General features: G+C 41.2%; 1 protein-coding gene across 2 annotated transcripts in view; it reads right to left on the reverse strand.

The window, feature by feature from the left end:
- Positions 1 to 23,592, reverse strand: part of LOC117499778 (neurexin-1a) — a 228,207-nt gene that overhangs the window by 131,505 nt on the left and 73,110 nt on the right. For both annotated transcript variants that reach the window (XM_034152400.1, XM_034152401.1), the window contains 6 exons: positions 22,291 to 22,592; positions 19,361 to 19,384; positions 18,128 to 18,289; positions 14,109 to 14,550; positions 7,551 to 7,934; positions 130 to 333 (listed from right to left, as the gene is read on the reverse strand). In XM_034152400.1, coding sequence (XP_034008291.1) covers positions 130 to 333; positions 7,551 to 7,934; positions 14,109 to 14,550; positions 18,128 to 18,289; positions 19,361 to 19,384; positions 22,291 to 22,592 — 1,518 coding nt within the window. The remainder of the gene's footprint in view (positions 1 to 129; positions 334 to 7,550; positions 7,935 to 14,108; positions 14,551 to 18,127; positions 18,290 to 19,360; positions 19,385 to 22,290; positions 22,593 to 23,592) is intronic.

Genomic DNA, 23,592 nt, shown 5'->3' on the forward strand with positions numbered 1-23,592 from the left:
AGTCTTTACACCTCCTCCTTCTTTTCAAAATATGTATATGGTGTTTGTGTGTGTGTGAGTGTGGGAGAGAGTGTGTGTGTGACATATGATGGCTTTGCTGCAGCGGTCGGTGCATGTCCGAGGCGTTACCTAAGTTGACAGTCAGGCGGACCCGGCCGCTCTCCAGCTCCAGACGCAGGGTGTCAGCGGATTCCCGAGATGTGGTGGCTATTAGGATGCCATAGGCTCGCTGGGATCGGAAGCGCAGAGACACGTCCTCGGCTTCTGTGTGCATCACCACTGGCAGCTGGACCTTCATAAACTTGCTGCCGTCGTAGCTGAGGATGGTCGCCTCTGCAGAGAGAATGAGGAGGAAAACAACATCAGGAATAGCAGTAAAATGGAGTGTAGCAGTTTTACGCTGCACCAATGTCTATTAATGTCAGTTCAGCTTTTAATTACGTCCTTGTGGATATCATTTAATGATAATATAAATGTGACTTTATATTTCAAATACAGTTATGTAATTTATAGGGCTGCCCTATCTTAGTTGATTTGTTGGCTAAAGCTCGTTTTGGTTTAATAGTCTTTTTTTTTATGCCTTTTTCCTGCATTTTCAAGAAAATTACGAGACATTCTTGGTAAACACAGGATTTAAAGTTGTTACTGAATGAAAGGGAAATTATGTTTTGCAGATTACAAAATACAACCCATTAGTAAAAAGAAATGTATGAATGTTAATCGACTCAGAATCTCTTTAGGCCACGAAACCCCTAGTGAATTGGTCAAACACACAGTGAGATATCCTATTATGTGTCTGTTGGAAAAATGCACTTACTGAATACTGCAATACAAGCTTTGCAGCAACAAACCTAGCAGCCTGCACTGACTTGGCATCCAGCATTCAGTTCATTCATAGAGGAATGATAATGAAGTTGACAAACACAGAGACGACTACGGGCTTCCAGGAGTGTCTGTGGGTGTGTTTCTGAGACATACAGTTTGTTAGGGAAGAAAACTCTGTCTCACTGACAGAGGACACCCCATCTGACCGCAGATGGATCCAACAACTATGCTACTCAAATTACTGAAGACAAAACAAAGAAATCAATGGGTAAATTCCAAACTCTGAAATGCTGTGTACAGATATGTCATCCAAGAGCAGTTTGTATAGGAGATGCCACATGTCTAGCATCCCATTACACCGTGTACTACAGCTGACAGCTACCCAATCTCCCTCCAAAGTCTGAGTCCTGTTTTCTCTGGGCCAATTTAGTAGGTGGCTTCAATCCAACAAAAATGAAAAGAGTCTCCATCTATATGTATGTAGGTCTGTAGTCCCCAGTTTCTCTATAGCTGTTCTTCACCTCACACTTGGCGGGTGATTTGCTGAGGAGCCAAGGAAGAGCAGTGTTGAATGTGAAGTTGTAAGGAAAGGGACTTCCAGTTCTTGATAAAGCAGTAAAACCATCGAGAAATCAGCTAAACAGGACCGTACAACTACTGTATGAAATGGTACATCCTAGGATAATAGTAAAACACATTGCATTTTTAAAACAACCCAATACAATCTCACTGCAAAGGGAATATATAGGAAACTCTCAATCAATACTAAGTACCAAAGTTAATGTTAAGAAGAAAAAGAGGCCTTGCATCTGCAATTTGTATCTCTAATGTTATAGGGACAAACTACAAAAGGTACACATTGATATTGACTGAGGAAAAAAAGAAAGCGGCGAAAGAATTGTAATAGCCTGTGGACCCTGAATATTGAGCTTCTGCTCAGGGTGACTGCATTTACTCAAAGCATTAGGCAGCCATCTGGAGAAATGAAGGGGAGATTGTTTAACGCTGGCAGGGGGTTGTAACAGCATTTCCGGTAGTGTAACTAAACCATAACCCAATAACAAAGCCATTACTGCAGCTGTAGTGCTGAGACAGATAGAATCCAAGATGGAGAGATGGAGAGTGGTGGGGGCTATAGAGTACAAATGTACACACACCACCTCATCACCACTTCCTCGTCACACAGAGCCAATGTCACATCCATCCCCTGGGATGACTCCGTCATATTCCTCACCCAAATCCAATTTCTCCACGCCCTCCTGGGGTATGCTGCAGATGACAGGGGTGTGTGACAAACGAGTTTTCACTGCTAAACGGTCTGCTTCCTGCCAGGCAGCTAAAGCAAAGAGCTGCATTTAGACAGTGTTAGCAGATGCCAGCAAAAATGGAGCCCCTAATACTTGAAAAATGTTTGTCAATGCAATATTGGCTAGTACTTAGACCATGTGAAAGCAGTTTCTAGTAGCAGCAAGTATTCAACTTATTCTTGATATATTATTGATAACTATGGTTTATACTGTAAACATATAGACAGTAAGTGTCTGTTGTTCCGGTGTATGTTTACGCTGGGAAGATGAGCCATGAAAATCATTGATGCTATAAACCGTGATAGACGGATCCAAGTGCTGCACTGTATATTATTTCTGCTGAAGTACAAAACCTTACCCCCTTTAAAAATGCATCGTTCTAAAATCGGATCCACTATAATTGTGACAATGCGCCCAAGGTAAAATTAGGAAGCAAAATCAAATATATGCATTGATAATAAAAATGTGTTCTCTGCTTTAAAAGCGTATAGTATTTTGGTAAACGCCGTTTGTTAACTGGTCATTGCACTCTGCTGAGCCTCGTGATTACACTGAAAGAAACCTAAAACATGAATAAAACATTTAAACATCCTAAAGCATGGAGTCTGGTCATTGGGAATAAACAGCTGCAAAGAAAAGTAATTATGTGATAAACACTTTACAACATCTCGTAAATGTAAAGACAATCTCACTCATGTGAATAATCTGGACTTTTTTTTTTTTACGAATGAACGGATCAAATTATTCACAACTGTGGTAGATGTTTATTATAAGATGTCAACTCAGCTTAAATTCATATAAGAGATTGTTCAAAATTCAGTAAATAAGGAAAGTCGGAATAAAGATTGAAATATGGGGATGACATGTGGGGGAATCATTACCTGATGCAAAGTGAGCACCTGTCAAAAATCCAATCCTGGAAGCCCAGTCATTTTGAATGGCACTCCCGTGTTTAATATCCGAATAAATTGAGAGGACTGAAGCTGGAGCTTCTGTCTGAGATAAGCCAACGGGAAGCTGTCAGAGAGGAGATGGAGCCCACCAACACTAAACCAACCCATCATGTTATGTCTTATAAAGCACAAGACAACATCGTTTTCAGATTTTTAAAAGAAACGGAGGCGATTGGGTTGGGTGGGCCAACTCTCAGAGAAGTAACAAATGAGGCTGTAATTCCAATGAGTGGGAGTTATGGCAGCCAGGCACACAGTCCCCCCTTCTTTCTCCCCGAGGAGAGGAGGTTTTGCAGAAAGGGAGAGCTGTCAGCTGCATGTCACAGGATTGTGAAGCCCACAGGATCAGGGCGTCAGGCCCAATTCAAAATTTGCCGGAAAACACCTGCCAAAGGGCTTTTGGAAAATGTTTTCATGGCTCTGAGATATCATAAATAATTCAAAGCTGCTCATGTCTTCTTCAGCGCAGCCTTTGAGTAGTTTGTATATACAATCCAAATAATAGACTCACTGGTATTAAATGTGTGAAAACAACCTGGCAGCTGAGTGGATTTCCAAAGGGAAACTATTCTCTATTCAGAAAGAAACAACATCAATAGAGGCCAACTTCACATCTGCTGCCCTGTGACGATATGGCCCCTTTATTATGGCCACGAAATGAGAGCAAAGATAGAAAATGGATCAGTGTGTCTACTGCAGTGGTGCTACGTGCGACTTCAGCTCGTGCTCTCAAGAATACATGCGAGTGCCAAGATGGTAAAGATTTAGAATGAGGTTTTTCAGCCCATTCAGACTATTAAAAGGAGCATTCCCTCCAGGTTTATTGATTTGCAAGTCAAGCTTCAGTCTTTGGTCTTAGCTGTTCTGTAAAAGTTTCTCAACATACCTATTATAACAAGTTGTAGAAATCAGACATACAAAGCCGTAATCTGCAGCTTATACGCACTGTATTCCTTTGACAAAGGCTTAGACGTTTCGTAAGTTCCTTTGGGTCTGTGAACAAACTAAAATGTGAAAATCAAGCCCCTGACATTGTTCAAACTGTCAGGTTTTCTGTTGTTCATCCAATGTTCAGCACACCTGTGAACATCGCTTAAGGCACGAGACTACCAGTTTTTTCTCATTTTTACTATATTAAAGATTGTTGACTAACACACAGTATGCTGTCAAAAAGCATGGTTAAAACCTCTTTTAACGCTAAACTCAGCCATAATACCCTTTGAGGGCATTATTATGCATTGACATTCTGCACAAGACTTATCTAACGTGCAAAGTCAGCAGGTTGTATGTGTGTATAGCCGATGTGGTGTACAGTGACTTGTGTATTGACATGTATATAAATCTTCAACATCTATCTATATTCAATGTACGTATCTGTAAGCACATCCATCTGCAGCAGCCTGTGCATGTGATATAGTGCAGCTGCTGTCAGGGTAGGAACCCAGCATGTCATGTCTCGTTAGGGAATACGTGCATGTGCTGCAACGCACCTATTACACCATCTGGGAGGCTGCCTTAGCCTCACACTGCAAGACTAATATTTGGGCTAATTAGCAACTTGAGGAACAATGAAGGGGAAGACATTTAGGATGCAAGGGGGAAAATTGCTTTGTATGCTTAATTAAAATCTCTCAAAATAGGATGAATTGCTCGCTGGTTCTCTATCGAAGCTCCACCTCCTGTTCCTTCCACTCGTTGTTGTCCTCCTCCTCCGCCATATGCAGTAGCTGTATTTTGCCACGGGGTGGTACACCATGCATGGATAAGTGAGAGCTGGGGTAATTCTTTTGACAGCTCCTCGGCCTGCTGGTGCCTGCTTCATCCTACCAGCGCAGAGGCAATCTGGAGCCATCAAAACAGCTGGAAACACGCCAGGGCCCATCCTCTATGCCACTGCTCCCACTCACACTCTTAGATGCTGGTCTCATACAGAGATAAATACATCCAGAAACCCAGTTTTGGACAGAGGAGCCAAGACGCCTTAAGACGCTTCAGTGTTCCGAGGAAGGAAAGGGGTCACGGTAGCAGATAACTTTGTAACATGCAATACTTTCTGTTAAGTAGTTTCAAAACAGAGCTGCAAGTGTTCTGCTTTTGTTTTCAGATGTAGTCAACAGTGGAATATATCTTTCTGAATCATAACATTGAAGTGAAACAATCTGTGCCCAATGCCCACTCCACCTCCCTCATGGACTGTGCCCTAATTCCTGTCTACTCATTAGCAAGAATGAAAGTGCAATGAGGAGAAAGGAAGCCAGGCCTAACTGACACATTTTTCAGAAATCACGTTATCTTTTTGGTGTACCACAAACAGGAGATCTTTCCAGTGCGTGCTTTTGTTGTACTTTGCTTCCATTTGACTCAGCAGATGTCTATCAGCATCCAGCCGTATCATTAGCGCCCCAGCCAGATATGTATTACATCCTAATTACAGGATATATACTGTAGTAGGCAAGACCATTTTAGAAGGTGAGTGACTTGAGCATATAGGAGAGGCACAAGCTTAAGATGACACATGTAACTGCGTAGGATGTGTTACATTCAAACTGGAGTTCATTTTTTTCCCGATGAGAGAACCTGTTCATGCTGCGTTCCCTGTGCAGATGCATCACGCTGTGATAACAGTGTGACATGCTTGGGCTCCTTTTGACATTTGCCTTGATTATGCATATGTTAACTGTTTTTTCCTCATCTGCAGCTTTCGCTCTGTTTGCAGTGAAGACTCACAACGTATTGCTGCATCCTAACAGTTTTACCACTCAAGTGCAATCCTAGCATAAGGGACTTATAAAGATATATTGCATACAATGTATCATTCAAGGTAAAACATTTCCACAATATATTCATTGTAAATTGAATGTATACAGTAGCTTTACATACAGTCAATATCCCCTTTTGCAGATGCAATTGGTTATTATAAATGAATGAATAGCAAATGAAAAAGTCTGATTAAGTAAATTAAAGTGTGAAAGTCAAATTTTATTCAGAAAACAATTGCCTTAAAAGCAGACTATATTAGCAATTGAAGGATTATGCTTGTTCATAGAGCTGGCTGTGGTATTATTAATCTGGTTAGATTTGAATCAAACCGGTCAAGGGGCAATCCCCTGGTCCAAAAGTTCAACAAGCTAATGCTGAAAAGGCAGAAACCACAGGACCATGTTGAGCTTTGAATTGGTGAACACAGAAATGTCCTTAAGACTTGTTGGTTTACAACTACCTAACAGATATGGTATAATCTTTTTAGATTTTTAAAATAGAAATGCAGTAAAAGAACATGTTGTACAGTGTCTCAGTGGTAACTTCACTCAAATGTCTACTGTTACAGTAGTACTATAAACATCCACAAATAAATCTTGGATATAACGCCATAAGTTATAACTCTAACAACATGAAACACTGCTGAGGACTGAGATTTTATTTTATTATGAGCAGCTTCAAAAACTGCACTTTCAAAGTAATAAACTACTGCAGAGTCAGGTTTATGTCGGCTCCAGCTGAGACATGGAGCTATAAGAGTTCACCGTGTGACACTCACTTCTCCTATTTCTCTTCTCTGGAGGACGGAGGGATAAGTATTCTGCACCAGGTCTGGTCATGAGCGAGTGGTTTGATGAGCCAAATGGTTAGCAGAAGACAGCCAATTTACAGGCCAGTGTGCATGGTGGACGTGACCAGCAGTGTCTCAGCGGTGCATCAGTCACCTGCCACTCAACATAGTCTAACATCAGGCAGTCAACACTACGCATCCTGACTCATTCTGTCTGCCTCTCTGTGGATGTCTGTCTCCACGTGAACACTTTCTTTTCTGTCTGGTATTACTTTCACTTTGCTGCTTGAGAGCTGCTGATGTTCAACTATCAGCCTAGATAAAAACAAATCCTCCCTGCCTCCTCCTTTTGTCTGGATATGCTTTTTACGTGAATTAGACATGTTAAATCTAACAGTGATGTCCTGCATCTCATTTAAATCTGAGAGCACACATTTCAGTTATTATCTATACATCCAGCAGGTGCACCCTACAGCAAGCAGTTGATCCGCTCTGTCACTCATCCACTCACTTGTTGTGACCATGCTCCACTCACAAACGACGTAACGCGAAATGCACTTACACCCGGCCTTGGCCATTTTCACACCATGGTACCATGAGGATCAAAGCTTGTGAGCGGTGTGGCAAGTGTTTTTTATATAAGTGGTTCTCTTCATCTTCTCTATATCGCTAGAGGTGTAAAGCGAGATGACCCACTGAAAAGACCGCCTGCAGGTTTCAGAAACTCACTTTATTAAAACGTATCAACATACGTTCCAAAGTGAATATAATGAAAGTATTCTGGTTGTCTTTGAATTCAATTATATTCAAGTCTTTAGTTGCATAGTCAACATTTCACACTGGTAAATCCAGGCTATGCGTACCAGACAGATGATATGCTTCTAAACAGCTCTGTACATAAAAACAAAGTCCTACCTCTTTCACAGGAGCGTCCCAGGTATCCAGTCCCAGAGCAGTCGCACACATAGCGGTTCCAGCCCTCTCTACAGACCCCATTGTTTTGGCAGGGGTTGCTCAAACACTGTTTGGGAGGCTCCTTGGAGCAGGAGGGCTTGACCCCGGCAGCCTTCTGGACCTCGGCCAGGCGCCGGATATCCTTACTCTGTCCGTCAATGAATAGATCCCGGATGCAGCCCACGTAGCCGTAGTTCAGTAGTGCTGTCCACACCTCAGTGGGGAACACCAGCCCCATTTTGTTCTCTGGCAGACCCCCGAGGTAGAGATTCTCATCCAAGTCCAGGATCTCACTTTCTCCAGGGGCTGTGTAGGCAGTACGGAGGGTGTTGATAGAAATGGTACCTAAACAAAATTGGAAAAATGTGCATATGTTTATTTCGCCTTTTTTAAACAACCCTTTCCGTTATTCAACTGATTAACACCTTATAACCCCTGGTGACTGTAGATGTTTAAAAACACTATCTGCCCTGTAGTAACACAAACATGTATGGAAGCCCCAATTAACGACGGTTTGATGAAGAAACTAGCTTAATTGGTGTTATCCATCTGGACAAGGTCGGGCTTTTCTTCATTTACAATGACTGATGAGTGTTGATAAGACACATTCATCATGGGACAGCTAGTCTATTAGTAGCCTAATCTAGGATCCCTAAGAGTATCCTCTCCATTTTCCTTGGATTTCCCATTATAAATCTCCTTTATCTATAAAGCAGTGGTTATAAAAAAGAAAGGAGAAGGGAAGAAAAATCGTTGCCCCTTCTTTCATTTCAGCCAACAAAACAAATACAAAAAAACATCATAGCCATCTTTTTGAACTTGATTAACGGACTGCAGGCTGTTTTTTTCACCCTGTCTCTCTCTCTGTTTACCTCTCCAACACATAAACCTGCAGTGAGAGTTTGTGTGTTTCCCCACCATGATTTATCGCTCTCATTCAGGTTTAATTCTCGATCTGGAGCACGGTAAACAACAGCGGACATGACTGGACTGTAAAGCTGTGGAAAGGAAGGCCTTACTGTGGGACTCAGACCCGGTGATTAATTTGTATATGGATCTGTTACTCTCAGTGCAGGAGCCATTGTGGACCTTTAATTAATGGTGGCTGCCTCCACTGCCCGCATCCTCATCCAGTAATCTATATACCGTGCTGAGGATCGGCACAGACACTGCCCGGGAGAGTCATAGAGAAATAGTAGGCTAAGGATGCTCAAAAATAGAATAGCCATGAAGTTATAATTTGCATTTTGAGTGGCAGATATGAAGGAGCCATTGGCTGATTGCCTCGGGCTAAATGGCAGGGACCGAACTGCTTGTACGTGGTAGAAAAGTGCAGCTTTTAAGTTGCTCTTTTAGTTAAAGTGTTTATATTGGGAAAGAAGCCCTAAGCCACACATGAAGTTTCAGCAGGGCTGCCTGGCACATTTAAGAGACACATTAGACATCAAATGGGGCCTTTCACATTTCATTACAGCTACCATTAGCATGCATGATTGTACACATCACAATTAATTACACGTATGATAAATATCTGTATCTGTTTTCAATTAAAGGACACGTTCATTGTGTTTTTTTTTCCTTTTTCAATCTGTTAAAATCTTGAACGCTGCAACAAAAGAAAAAAGAACACTAAGTTAATAATAACCCTGGTTATGCAATTTCTTTATAGCCAAGGTGAGCCAGACTCATTGTAAAGGTGCTTGAGAGAGACAGCTAAGGACTTAGTGCACAATGATTAACCTGGTCCCACTAACATGTTCCAACTCTTTTCTCAGGGTCTTGGCCCTCGGCATCTGTTTCAGCACTTTCCTGCCGCTACCTACAACCCCCGCTCTCTAGCCACAGCTGTTGTGACTACCAAGCTTTGCACACTTGGCACAGGCCAGCCGTCACACAGCCAGAACAGCTCCCTTCAGGTTATCGCTAACGAGCTCAGTACATCAAACTCATTAGCGAGGAAACTTTTCTCTGAGTAGAGCAGGTGCCCGGCTGAAGAATGAGGATCAGCGTGGTTAGCGTGAATCATGACGGAAGATCTCACCATTCAACACATAATAGCCGTGGTACAAAAATATCCATTGTTTGTAAAGTAAACACTTTCTAATACTCTTCTTTAAATCCCACGGTATTGGTACCTAAACTTAAGTCTTTTTATAGTTGTTTACAGCAAACAAGGATGCCATAGACTCTATATGCATTACATGAATGCACACAATGTTCAAATATTGCTTACCGTATATTTCATATTCTATAATTCACTACATTCTATTTTGCTGTAAATTACTGCTTTACTTTATTTTATTGCTATCTATCTATATTTGTTTACAGTGTTCTTAAAGGTGGGGTATGTCAGTTTGAGAAACCAGCTCGAGATCGCTAGAATTTGAAAATACACAACCTTATAGAGCCCCTCCTCCAACACACACGAACGCGCACATGACCAATGAGGGCACGAGATAAGTTTGTGCACAGATGGAAGGCTGACAGGCAGGTAGGCCATCCAGTTATTTTAGCCGGGCCGGCTAAAATGATTGGTCGTGCTTTTTACAGTATTACGGCTTCCACAGATGACATTTTTTTATGGATTTTTTGTCAAAGCACTTAAGATATTCATTGCTATCGGGATGTTAAGAGCATTCCATGGAATATAACAAAAAGTGTATCTCGAGCCGGTTTCTCAAACTTACCTACCCCACCTTTAATATAGTTCGCTATCTGTGTACTTTCTTTAGATTTTTTGTTTTATATTTTATGTATGCACATGACATCATGTCAAATTCCTCGTACGTGTGAACCTATCTGGCAATAAACCCGTTTCTGATTCTGATTCTGATAAGACTACAGTATTCATGTCTGTCTAAATTGATGTAAGTGGGAGACAAGAGAAGGTTGTCAGCATCTTTCAGGCATCTGCTCAGAGTGTTCTGTTCACTTGTCACAGTCCTGTAGAAAGTGTGTAAACACAGTCAAGCTATGTTAAGGCACTATATAATCCCATGGGGACATGTGCCATCACCAGGCTAGAAGCATAGGAACCATATGACATATGCACACGGTGCAGGACAGACTATGTTTGGAACAGTTGTCATAGCCAAGAGGGGGACAAAGGCAGTGTCTCTGTGAACGCTGCAGAGCATAAAAGAGGAGGAGATGGATACAGAACAAGATGGGAACATGGAGATAAAGATGTCTGGAGAGAAGATGAGGGAGGGGTATACGATATCAGATAAGAAAGCAGATGAGGGAAGTTGCAGCAGCAAGTAATATCTAGAGAAGCAAGCACAGGGCATACAGCTAAGGTGGGTTGATTAAAATGACGATGCAGGCGTTAAATGAGAATGTTGACAAAGATCAGCATTCCACGACACTCTAAAACCCATTGACCACATTTCTGTTCTCCTCTTCTCTCTCGGTGTCCTGAGCCGTAAGTGCTACTCCATCATCAAATCTGAAGCCAGAGTTCCAAAGGACATCTCAGATCTCGCTCATACTTTTTCTGCATCAGCAGCCCGGCTCAACTTGGCAGGATGTCCCCTAACCCCACTCACACATCCCCAAAACATGGCAGACAGGGGATTACTACAATCCAGTTAGGGCGATACGGCCAAATCTCTCTATGTGATTGGATTCTCTGTAGAGCTTGCGAGTGGGCTGTGGGGATGGAGGGGATGTGTTGTCTGTATCTCTGCCTATGTGTCTGTGTGTGTACTGTATGTGTGTGCATGTTTGTGTGTGCCCTGGCAGGAAGTGGGGCTTCAACAGAGAAATGTCCGTGTAAAGTCTCTGATGAGTGACCCACAGCACTCCCGGCCCAGAAGCCCTCGCTTAAAAGCAGAGTGTATCTCAGCGTCTCTAATGCATTGAGGTTAGAAGATGCTGTCTGAGAGCGAGAGTCCATTTACAGTTTGCTTCCTGCAGGAAGTGCCGGCTAAACTAAATAGGGCAGGGATCGTTATCAGGCACCGTCACGGGTGTACGAAGAGCAGCTTGTGGAGGACCCGGCAGCAGCTGATGTCCGGCTGTTGATTTTCATTTTCATTTTGAGCGCATTTGGAGTTGCGTTTTAATAAAACATCTGACACAGATGAAAAGCAGAGCATACCGCATGTTTTGTGACTCGCACTCTTGTAAGACTAGTGAGTACTTTTCTTATGTTTTTTAATGATCTTATTTCTATAAATCATTAAAACAGTGGTACTAATTGGAGCCGGGGTGTAAAAGTGCCTACACAAGCCGAGCTAAGGTTATGTCGTAGAAGGGACAGGGCTTCTTCTACTGAGCTTCACATGTGGACTATAGTGAAATAACATGTTGACAGAGATGGACCATCCTCCTTCAGGCTTTTATAAAGGTTACAAATTGTTTAGAACATGACCTAGAATATCATTCCATCAAAACATTACTTTATCATTTGTTATGTCCATGAAGTAAATGTTACTAATGTTAAAAAACTAATATATTAAAATCTGCATTCAGAAAGCTCTTAGGAGAATATCTAAATAACTAGATATTCACAAAACTGCTATGTAATGCACCATTATAGTAACCTGTGGGAATGGAGATTTCATGAGGCCTTTACAGTAAAAAGGAACTGAAAAATTATAAATGGTACCATTTAAAAGTGCCATACACACATTTTATTTTATTACACACCCTTAATAAAATAGCTTTTTGCAGTTTATAGATATTTTATATATTTAAGGACTTCATATTTGCAGAATGGAATGGACTTACGTTTAGTAGGGTCAGCATAGGTAAAGTAGTCATAATTTGTAACACTTTGTGAGTGCACTGTGTGGTAATCTCACCATCTTGTTACTAAGTCATCATAATACAGACCTTTTTATGTCCCATTTACACTCCAGTATGCAAGAGCTGATGCCTTAGACTTTAGGAAAGGGAGAAAAGTTATTTTGAAATGTCATTAGTGCACAGCTCAGCACTGTGCAGTAACTGTCTCAGGCCTGGAAGAGACCACCTCCTGTTTCCATGGAAACTTGGGCAGGGTAGACCGAGAGAACAGCGAGAAAAGATGTTTGATAGCTTTTGTGTGTGCGCACATGTTGGTGTGTGGGGGTGGATGATGGAGGTTACTCGAAAGATAATGAACACAATCTAATTTAGACACCGTTTCTTATCGCTTGGTCTACCGTAACTAAATGTTGTTGATTTATGTTATTTGAGAAGTCAGCCACAGCTATTTGTTTCCCGCATGTGTTAAGCTGAATCAAATCAACACAGCACTGTAAATTATAGTGTTCAGCTAACTCAGAGTATTTGAGCTTATCTTTTTTTTTTTTTTTTTTAAATACCTTCAATGATTTGTGCAGTCAGAGGTAGAATTATTTAAAAGAACACATGGATGTGCTCTACAGCTATTCTAACAAAGTGTACAGCTCAATTTAGACCACAGCCCAGTATTGCTTTGAGGGGTAATGAAACAGTTAATCTAATTTCCACCTCCTGAGATGGAGTGGAAAATATGGTTAAGGGGTGTACAGTATCTAATTTGCAGCATGACATTGCGAGGCCTTGGCTCTAAGCACAGACTAACAAATTGCTGCTTAGATAAGCAAATCAACAGCGACCAGAGGGGAGCAACTCTGAGCTTAGAGGACACAACAGGAGAGGGGGCAACATATTTGTGTGGTCAATTTAACTCTGGAATCATAATCTATGACGCATGGTACCACCCTGTGAAGTTAGTGTCATCAAAATCTTTTATATTGTATGTCCTGAACGGTTTAAAATACGCATCCAGTGCAAATCTATCATTAAGCGAAACATCTCTGTCACTGTGCACGTCCTTCACACAAAGAGCAGGTCATCGGATCTACTTCACACTCAGGTACATTGCTGGGGGACCAAAATAGTGCAAAGTTCAATGTGGTGCAATTTGGCCAGCTGTTGGCGCTATAAAAAATGATTTTACATTTGTAACTTTTAAAAAGCAAGTTTAAGAAATTGTGATTCCTTTTTTCCTGGAAACTGTGAGCCAAGACAAATCTATATACAGTATAAGCCTATTTAGAACATGTATCACTGCCATTCTGAATTACAGTAGGTCGAAATCTGTTTCTCATGGCGTTTCTTCCTACAACTTCGAGTATTGTCCTCAAATTAAGTTGAAAACATAATTGGAACAAGCTGGTTTTCATAGTGTTGATCATCCATACAGTTTCGCTATAGCTGACCTTAAAAGTTTGCTCTATTGCTGTTGGCACGGCTTATATTAATATAATCGAAGGAATAACCGTAAGCTACTGCATAGCTTAGAAGAACCGTTCGTCCATTTGACTTCAAACTTGGCAGGAGTATTGCAGAGGATCCAAGGGGCTGCACTGAACTTGTTAGAAGTTAATCGGATGAGCTGGTCTTGTGAATTCTGCAAGCTGCACCTACAGAGCCAAAGCTACTGTATGGGTCAAATCTGAATGGGTAACAACGATGTAGTAGCAGAAGCCCTGTTACAGTGCATATTGTTAGTCTTGTGATTGTAGTAATAGACGGGAAAGTTACCTGATCTGCCATCTCGCTGGAAGTCCACATGGTACCACTCGCCGTCATTGACCTTTTTATTGACTGCCCTTGTCTTAGTGGTCCCTGAGCCCATGTCCAGCAGCAGGTACAGGTGGCCATCCAGCATCTCAATGGCGAAGAAGTCCACCTTGAGAGTCTGGGGATTCTTGGAATCCTTCGGCGGCTGTTTGGGCTTGCCGTGGCTGAAGAGGATAAGGCCGTTGGGCTCTGTGGTGCGGAAGTCGAAGGAGATGGAGCCCGTCTTTTTAGCGTTCCACTTATTGAGGACAATAAAGGACTCTGGCGTCTCGAATGTGATGGGGTCCAGAGTGGCCACATTCTCGCACTTGAACGCCACAGTACCATGGACCTTCATCTTGGGATCACCCTGCTTCGCCATCCTGGACAGCTCAAGCCTCACATCATTGTTTTTGTACACAACCTGAATTAAGAGTAGAAAAGGGAAAGTGAGGAACTGCGTTTAAGTGGCACCAATTGTCGCTTACATCACCCTGTACAAAATATAGTATTCTGGTTGGGTGAAGTGTTGAGACCTCTATTTTGACTTTAGCTTGTGTGTCGACTAAAAGAAGAGATAGTCTCAATTTAAAAAAGGGAAAGGGGCGGGGGAAAAACTGTGATCAGGTACAGTAGCTTCTCCTGGAATTGTGTGTGAAACTTCAGATACAAGAGATACATAAAAAATGCTTCCTTCTTTGCATGTGTGAAGTAAAATGCTGATTAAGGCCCCAGTTGAAGCCTGTTATTAGAATACATGTGTGCTGATGACAGATCCGACTCTCTAAATAAAATAAAAAATGACTGACATTTGCTTTGCATATTTCTATGCAGAATGTCTTGTATCAAAAGCAGTTTGTATTCTCAGACACCGTAGACCAGTTAGAAAGGGTTTGGCATTGGAGTGCTTTATTTAATGAAGTGCATTGTGACCTTTGAGGCCGAACCCTGAAGAGCTAAGACATAAGTGACAGACAGTGGCAGCCTATTATAAAAAAAGGAGCCACCTCATTAAAATACCAATTAACCATGAATGAGAATCATTATCATATGGAACAGTGCTGACCAATTTCCCAACCTGATCACATTTAATTAGCATTTGTCTAGCTCATCAACTCTATTTTTCTATGAAACTTGTGAAAATCCTGTGTGACTCGTATAAAAATGCACCCACAAAGGCATGATACATTTGGTTTAAAAAACTGTAGGATTACATTTCAAAACATCTCCAAGTCAAACAATAAGCTGCATTGTGTGTGAGGGGAACGTTAGATGCACTATGTGGAAATCAAACAGGATTATAACTGTAATTGGCAACGATCTAACAAAAATGAAATAGCAATAACTTTGTCATTATCCAATCTCCGTAATGAAAGAGGATCTTGATCAATTGAGCTGAAATAGCAGGAATCCCTCTATCTAATTTACATTTGGGGAAACTAATGAACATTTTGGTGTGTAAAATATTGTCACTAAAACATCAGTGCGGTTGTGCTAGAAATACTTACTACAAAAACACACTTACACACATGAAGTGAAGTGATTTAATTCAATGTGTCAATCAGTTCCTGAAGAAAATGCTATGAAGAAATAGACTTTAAAAAGACAAAGCTGTCAATAGTATGCCAGGCAGACTAACCCCAGGGGGCAGAAGCAGAGTCAATGATCTCTTTCACACCGCTCCAGCACTACTAATGGGTAGATAAGGTTATCAAGTGACGGATAGCCCAATTATGGTCTGCATGCATATGTATTTACATAACAAAAGAGTCCTAATGGTAAATATATTGCTTTCAACGGGACAAATCAAATGAGTTACAGCTGTGGAAAACTCTGGCCGTGTTCTTTATCTGTTGTCATGCTCAGCGCTCACCTGAAAACAGGGACACCTCCGATGGGATTGCATGTGCATGGAGCATTATGTTTATCACTGAGCCAGATCTACTGTGTCTAACTGTTCAGGTAGATTGAGCTCACTGCCGTGCACAGATTTAGGTAAGCTCAGGCTTATTTCCTTGTTACTGCTTTGTGACTGACTATATCAGACTGTATTTATATGCACTGGGAAAAAAGAAAGTTGAAAAATAGAGGCTTTTATTCCGACATCTTTATCCTTTCTCTTAAAAAAAGTCTGAAACAGAGCCAAATGGAACGGTTTAAATATTCCATGAGAATAGAATAATAAGAAAAAGATAATCCAACTAGAATCTCCTGACACAAGAACTAAAGAAAAAAGGAGTAAAGAATAAAAGGATGATATCTCTGCATGGTGGACCTTAGTTATGTAGACTAAAAGGTGCAACAGACACAGCCGAATACATTTGTTATACCCAAGACAAAGGGCACCTTTCAGAGTCAAAGGCGCTTTGGTCTGAGCTACAACTGCTGCTGTGCTAGTACTGCTGCACTAATTTGTCATCAAGCTATGTGCTGTGACAACTGAGCAATTACTGCACCACCGTTTGTTTTGCCATCAGAACCAACAGGCAGGCGTGGCGGCTCAGACTGGAATCTGCACACGAATACAACAACAAGCCGCTTCGAATCATGCCATCAATCACAGCCAGCAGCACATGCTGTTAAACCACCGCTCATATGTTATTATGACATACACAGAAGATGACCTGGAACAAGGCTTCTGTAGAATTCAAAAGGCTCCATGACAGCTTGTCAGTGCAATTAATATGTCAAATTCAAAAAAATTAACGCCAAGTCAGCTCAACTAACTTATGATTGAGAGTATTTCGGCCTTGTCTCTTCTTTTTTTAATGAAGCTAATAACAATGAAATGATCCTAGTGGCAAACTACAGGGGAATTCTGCATATCCCACAACTCTTTGCGCCATAATACATTGATATTAGGATAGTGAGAGCAGCCGCTGTGCTTAAGCTGACCAAGAAAAGCGAGGACAGCTCAGTGGGGAGAGACCAGGCTTAGGGTAGACCATTTCCAATCCCTTTGTCACCACATCTTCAGCAGCTCAGAGACATGTAGTTAACTAAGATACTATCCTTCAGAACCAGACCTCTAATGAGCTGTACATGGCGTGGGGACATGTGGTCCACGCCCTGCCTGCTCATTAAAGAGAGCTTCTTCAGACATCTATGAGACATTTGCTAAGGACAACAGTCTGCGCTTGAGGTGAGTGGGACAAAATGTAGGACACTAGAGAGAGACGAGAACAAATAAGGATGCTTTTGAAACTAAAAGTTGAAATAAATGGATTGATAATTTTGCAGTACTTAAGATATTTTTCTGCCAGACATCTTTATAAATACAAGGCATCTCCTAAAGTAAATGCTTACGGTCAGAATGCCTTTTCAACCAGCCAACAATATAAACACTATTGTATAATGACCTTTTTTGCCTCATCTGGGAGACATACATTTAATCTTCATACATTAGCCAAGTGCACCAGGTTGCTTCTGCACCTTGCATTTAACCCTTCAAGTGAGGGTTAAATCTTAGTTGCTAATTTCTAGAACAAGATACATTTGCTAAACACAAAACTGTATGGTAATAAGGTAAGCCATTAGGCAAGTAGCCTACGATAACATCAGTCTGGTACCTCCGTCCCCAGTGGAAGAATAGTGAGGTGTTTAGTGTGTCAGTTGGCTGACTGCTCATGAAAATTCAACTGCCTGATCTCAGGATCACTGCTCTTCTTTGAAGTGCACCTGAAGGAGCCGTATGAAGTCTGTGCTAAATTCCACTTTAAGACTGTTCTTTATGTGCAGCTGTGTGGTACACCAGACACCTCGGAGTGAAGTTGTGAGTGTGTGTGTATGTGTGCGCACAATCTTGTGTGTTACATTATGAGTGCACTGAGGGGGAGGTAGAGGCATAATAAAGTTTGTGTGAGAAACAAACTAAAGCAAAGAGTAAAGGAGGAGACAGGGTCAGTGTGTGGGTGGAATGGCCTGTTTTGGAGTCCTGAGGTGAAGCCAGTCATATCCTGAACACCCACCTGCATCAGAGAGTACACAGAAGCAGTGTTTACCTCCTTGAGGCATCCCATGAAGTTGTTGCTGACTGGAGAACCAGGCAGGTCAGCTGTGCTAGGACTCCCTCCAACATAGAAGAAGTCGTCAGAGCCTAGCATGGTGTAGTCTTCCTGTGTATATCCCGTGGTGGTCAGAATCCCATCCACGGATATTGTCACCTAGACAACCAAGCACAGGGAAAAGACACACTATACTCAGACAGCCTAAGTAGTGCAAACTTACTGCCTTTCCTTCTTGTCGTCTATTGAAGACTTCCCTACTTTTCTTAACCCATTTTCATGTCTGTTTTTATTGTCTTTTTTCTTGTTTTTATTATTATTTTGTCCAGTTTGATTAGTTGGAAGACTGCAAGCCTTCAAAAGAATGCTATTCTAGTTAGAGTGTTAGTGAAGTGCACATTCTACAGTGTTAGTATTGCCCCGACAGCAACGTAAATGTTATTTAGCAGACACAAAAATGGTGTTAGTAGAATGTTATCTAGGTTAGTTAAATCATTAATCAAATATTAGTACATCCAGTAGTTCTACAAAATAAATCAGAAAGTGCTACTTGGTTAGAAAGGGAGCACATGCTATGATGAGCACAATCACCGTTTAGTATAGTCAATGACTTAGGGTTTAAGAGAAACATGAAACATGCATGCATTTGTGATTTCTTTTTGATTAAAAGCAAAACAAAAAGAAAATGATTGAATGGGATACCGGGAGTCAATATTTTAACACTTGCCATAACGTCAGAAGCATGCAGGAGGGTAGGGACACTGAGATATACCTAAGAATTCACCAGGGAAGCACCAAAGACGAACAAAACTTAACTTTCACATTTATGTTGACTAATGGGCACTGTGACATTTGCAACACATAGTCAAAGTGCATGCCATGCAAAGTGAATGGGGGTTCAACTGGCTGAGCCAAAGAGCATCAGGCCAGCCAGACAGGAGAGGGTCCTCATTATTAACCACAGCTTGATGCAAAAGGCTCGAAATGATGCTCCTAAAAAGGTGGATTAAACAGAGTTGGACAGGAAACAAGTGAAATAAAGAGGGTGAAACCAATGAATGAACCAAGAAATTAAAAAGGATTCGAAAAGTAAGCAAAAGAGTACCAACCGCAATTTCCCTTTTTTGTAAATGACGTCTACAATAAAAATAAAGAAAGAAAGAAACACACGGCAAACCCAAACTAAGAAACAATTAGAATGATATCTACCGAACAATGTAGTTTGTTTACCATAGCGTGTCCAATGCCTGAGTGCTTTGTGGAAAAGGGGGGAGAAAGGAAATTAAAAACTGTGAACAGAATAACGATTGTTACTCAAATAATATATGATGGTCAATACTGTTAGTACATTGTTGAACGGTAAAAACCATACTGGTTAGTAGATGACACATTCCATGAATGATGTTAGTTTGTTTCCAAAGCATGTTAGTAACATAGAGAAAGAAGGGCAAAATAAGTTTAACAAGAAAAAAGCTGACTAAGGAAATAACAATATAGCTCCACAGGAGGTGCCAGAGCTCAACCAGTGACTCCCTATGTACCTCATGGTGTTCTTGCACCATGTTTTTGTATGTAACCCAACCTCCTTACCAAAGTCCTGACAAAAGGTTATGATTGACAGACTAAATGGTATATATATAAGAAATAATACCTAAAGCACATCAGTTGACCCTCTTTTAGAAAGTCCCATGTTCAAGACCATTATGAAACATGTTTATTTTATATATTATTTTAGGCTGGAGACCAATCCAGGGTATCAGACTTCCCGTCGCTCGTACAATACTGTACCTCCGTTTGGTCTTATTGATGAACTTTAGGATCACTTTACTGCAATGAGACAAAGCAAAGAACACCCTGATACAGAATGAGGAGGATGGCCATTTGGATTCCCCAAAGAGCATGCATTCAATATGCATGGTCGTCCTCCACTATTTGAATGCAGTGAACGTTCAAGCTGGCTAAATCCTTACGGTTGCCAATATTCAATCTTCTGGTTGTGCAGAAGGAGAAGCTTGGTGCTGAGGTGAAGAGAAACATTTCCCACCAGATGAGCAGGAACAATGTTATTTAGGACAACATAATCAGTTTGATACTGTAGGGTAAATAAATAAGTGTTTGATGTCTATTAAATGCATTCTTCATGTTTGTCAGGCAAACTTGAAAAGCTTATATTTAAAAAGTAACAATGTATGTGAGACATTACAAATCTTTGCTTCCACTTACGGGCCGTCTCCACGGCAGCGTTAAAAAATCTTGAAACGCTTCTGCCCATTCACTTTGAATGGGGTGACGTCACTTTTTTTCGCTTTCGCCGAAATGCATTGTGGGCAGGCGAGCGGAGATTCTCAGGATTTTCAAGATCCAAAGTTGAACAATGTTCAACTTTTGAGGCTGAGGTGGAAGCGTCAGCCAATCAAATCCCGTGTACGCAAATCTGACAGTTCAAGCTCTAGCCAATCAAACGGCGTGTATGCTGGGAGAGAAATACCGCAGGGCATTTCCTCATATTCCAAAAAATGGAGGAGAAATTAGCGGTAGCGAATCAATCACCCGGTGCTTTATGACCAGACCTACCGGGATATAAACCGGAGGAGCCAGGCATGGAGGGAGGTGGCAGAGACAGTGGTAGGTTTTCGCCTGTTTTGGGGAGTTTATATCCAGTTTACTTCGGGCTTTTTGGCTTCGTATGTCGCGGGCGGGAGATTCATGTGATTGGTTGCTCACAAAAAATCCTCAAGCTTCAGATACGCCCACCTCCAAGATTTTTTTAACGCTGCCGTGGAGACGGCCCGTTACTGTATCTAACTGACATAACCCTACCTATTATTCTGTAGCTGATTTGCAGTTGCTTACTCAATGAATATGGCAAATGTTTGCAGATTTTCTTTCGTCAATTTAACTGTGGGGTTAAGACACCAGAGGGGGAATGGTTTTCATATTATTCAGTTAAGACAGCACTGAAAAAGGAGTTGCTGCTGCTGCAGTAATCTCGTACTCTGGATTTAGAAAATCTGAACTATTTTACAGGGCCACAAGTTAATGGTGGGTTAGGTAATTCACTTCAGAAACACTGTTTGTTATATTCCATGGAATGCTCTTAACATCCCGATAGCAATGAATACATTAAATGCTTTGACAATAAATACATAAACAAATTTCATCTGTAGAAGCCGTGGCGCTGTAAAAAGCACGACCAGTTATTTTAGCCGGGCCCTACCTGCCTGTCAGCCTTCCATCTCGTGCACAAACTTATCTTGTGCCCTCATTGGTCATGTGCGCGTTCGTGTGTGTTGGAGGAGGGGCTCTGTAAAGAAGTCTGAAGGAAGGGGCAGATTTTTTTCGGCTGCATAGTTTCAAATTCTAGCGCACTCGAGCTGGTTTCTCCATTCTTACCTACCCTACCTTTAATGGCCTATGGGTATGCAACGCAAAGGACACCAATACAAGTGGTTTGTGCACCTGGGGTTAGATCCCACAGTTTGTTTCCCAAGGATCCCCCAGTCTTTCACCAGCAACCATAAGACCCCATAGAGGAAACCCCACATCCCATTGTAATAGATATCTTTGAAAGAGTGAGTCATAACATACAATGAAGCACTGATCAGGACCTAGTTCTAGTTGTTGAAGCTTTTAGGCAGCAGGGATGTGGAATTCCAACCAACCACTGACCACTGAGTGGTGGCTAACATTCATTAAAATGGAAAAACAGGTTGCTTGGGTTGAAAGCCAAAACTACTGATAGCCTTTTCCCAAGGAGCTGACAAGAGTTTAGATCTATATACTAGTTTCCCAAAAACGTAATGTTTATTTTAGGGGCAAATACGTCATATTTCTATTCCTTATGTTAGATTGAAAAGGGTAGATTGATTATATTGTTGTCAAACATCTGAACGGGTCTGAGTGCTATACGGTTGATGTTTAAAAGCAATGACTTTGTTTCTCCCTCAATTCCTAACTCAATAGAGGTCTTGTTCTATTTCCTTCTAGATGTTCCTGCTCACTTGTGGTTCTGTTTTGTCTCAACCACACACCACCATGATTTAATTAAGCAATCCAATTACAATGTCTGGAAAGAAAATATATTGTATGATGGTAATGATTTAAGTGCATTTCTTTTTGATTCATTTACTGAGTCTCTGCGTCACCCTCTGTACTGTTACCTGACGTAGATTCCTTGTTACTTTGACATCATGCCAATCATTGTCATTAAATTTCCCATTGACTGGCTCCACAAGAGCTTCAAAGGCTCCAGACCCCAAATTAATGACGAGTGAGACAGCCCCATTTTTCAGGGCCAGGTTGACGTAATCAGCTGATTTGCCCGTGTGCAGCATCAGTCCATTCCTCTGCAGGGTTCTGAATGACAACGTGATTTCATCACTGCTGCTTTGAATCGGGTTCAAGGACAAGTCGTAGCAGAAGAACTCGGATCCTTTGAAGGTGGCGACATGCTCTTCTTTTCCTGCAGAGGCAAAGAAAGAGAAATGTGTTGCATTAATATCCTGGACTCTTGTGTGCCTGTTGGGAAGCTGTCATAAACAATGAGAAAAAAACATCTACAAATGTGGGTTAAAAATAAACACGTTGAATTTGATTTTTTCAATAGTTGATATGGCAAGCTCAAATATGATGGAAGAAATATTAAAATGCTTACTGCTTTCAATGCTAGAACATACCTTAGCCAGAGAACACATGTGTTTCGATAGAAGCAGTGGAATGGGGCTTACTTATTTTTTATAAATGTGTACTTACATATGCAGTACTATACAACTGGGAACTACACGCTGCTTTACATGGCACATTTGAAGATGCGTACAGTATGCACAAACCGTATGCCAACAAAACTTGCTGTTGTTTATTCAAACCAACCTCATGAGAAGAAAATAGTAAACATCTGTCAGCATGTCTGTCCCAACACCTCATTCATACACAATGATTAGAGATACATGCATGAAACAATATAAAAGCAACATACAGTACAAGCACATTATATCGAATATGCTGCATGACACCAGGTCTACACACACATCTGCCAGCTGCACAGAGACGTGCAAACACACATTTCCAACAGTACTGAAACTCAAACAATCAAAGCAAACATAACTCCTCAGTCATAAAACAATTTGACACTTTAGAGCAAAAACAGTCATCAGGCTAAACAAGAACTTTATGGAAAACCATAAGTAATATGGGGATTCACTTGTGTTGCCTTGGGGTTGACTATGTGTAATTCAATCGGATGTAAAAAGAGTGGCTTGTGTTAATTAGTGAGGGCAACAGTTTGACATATTACCTATTCTAAAGTCCATATCTGTAGTATCAAGAAAAGTAATAGTAAATTAATAGAATAAACTAATTAGTTTAGTATTTATTCAGTGTCCTGGACTCCTGGTCATATATCTCTCAGACTGTTCAATCGGAAACAATTAATGTGACAGCTTCATATGGACTTCTCCCACCAT

This window comes from Trematomus bernacchii, unplaced genomic scaffold (assembly GCF_902827165.1).
Source record: "Trematomus bernacchii unplaced genomic scaffold, fTreBer1.1, whole genome shotgun sequence".
Classification (NCBI taxonomy): Eukaryota; Metazoa; Chordata; class Actinopteri; order Perciformes; family Nototheniidae; genus Trematomus; species Trematomus bernacchii.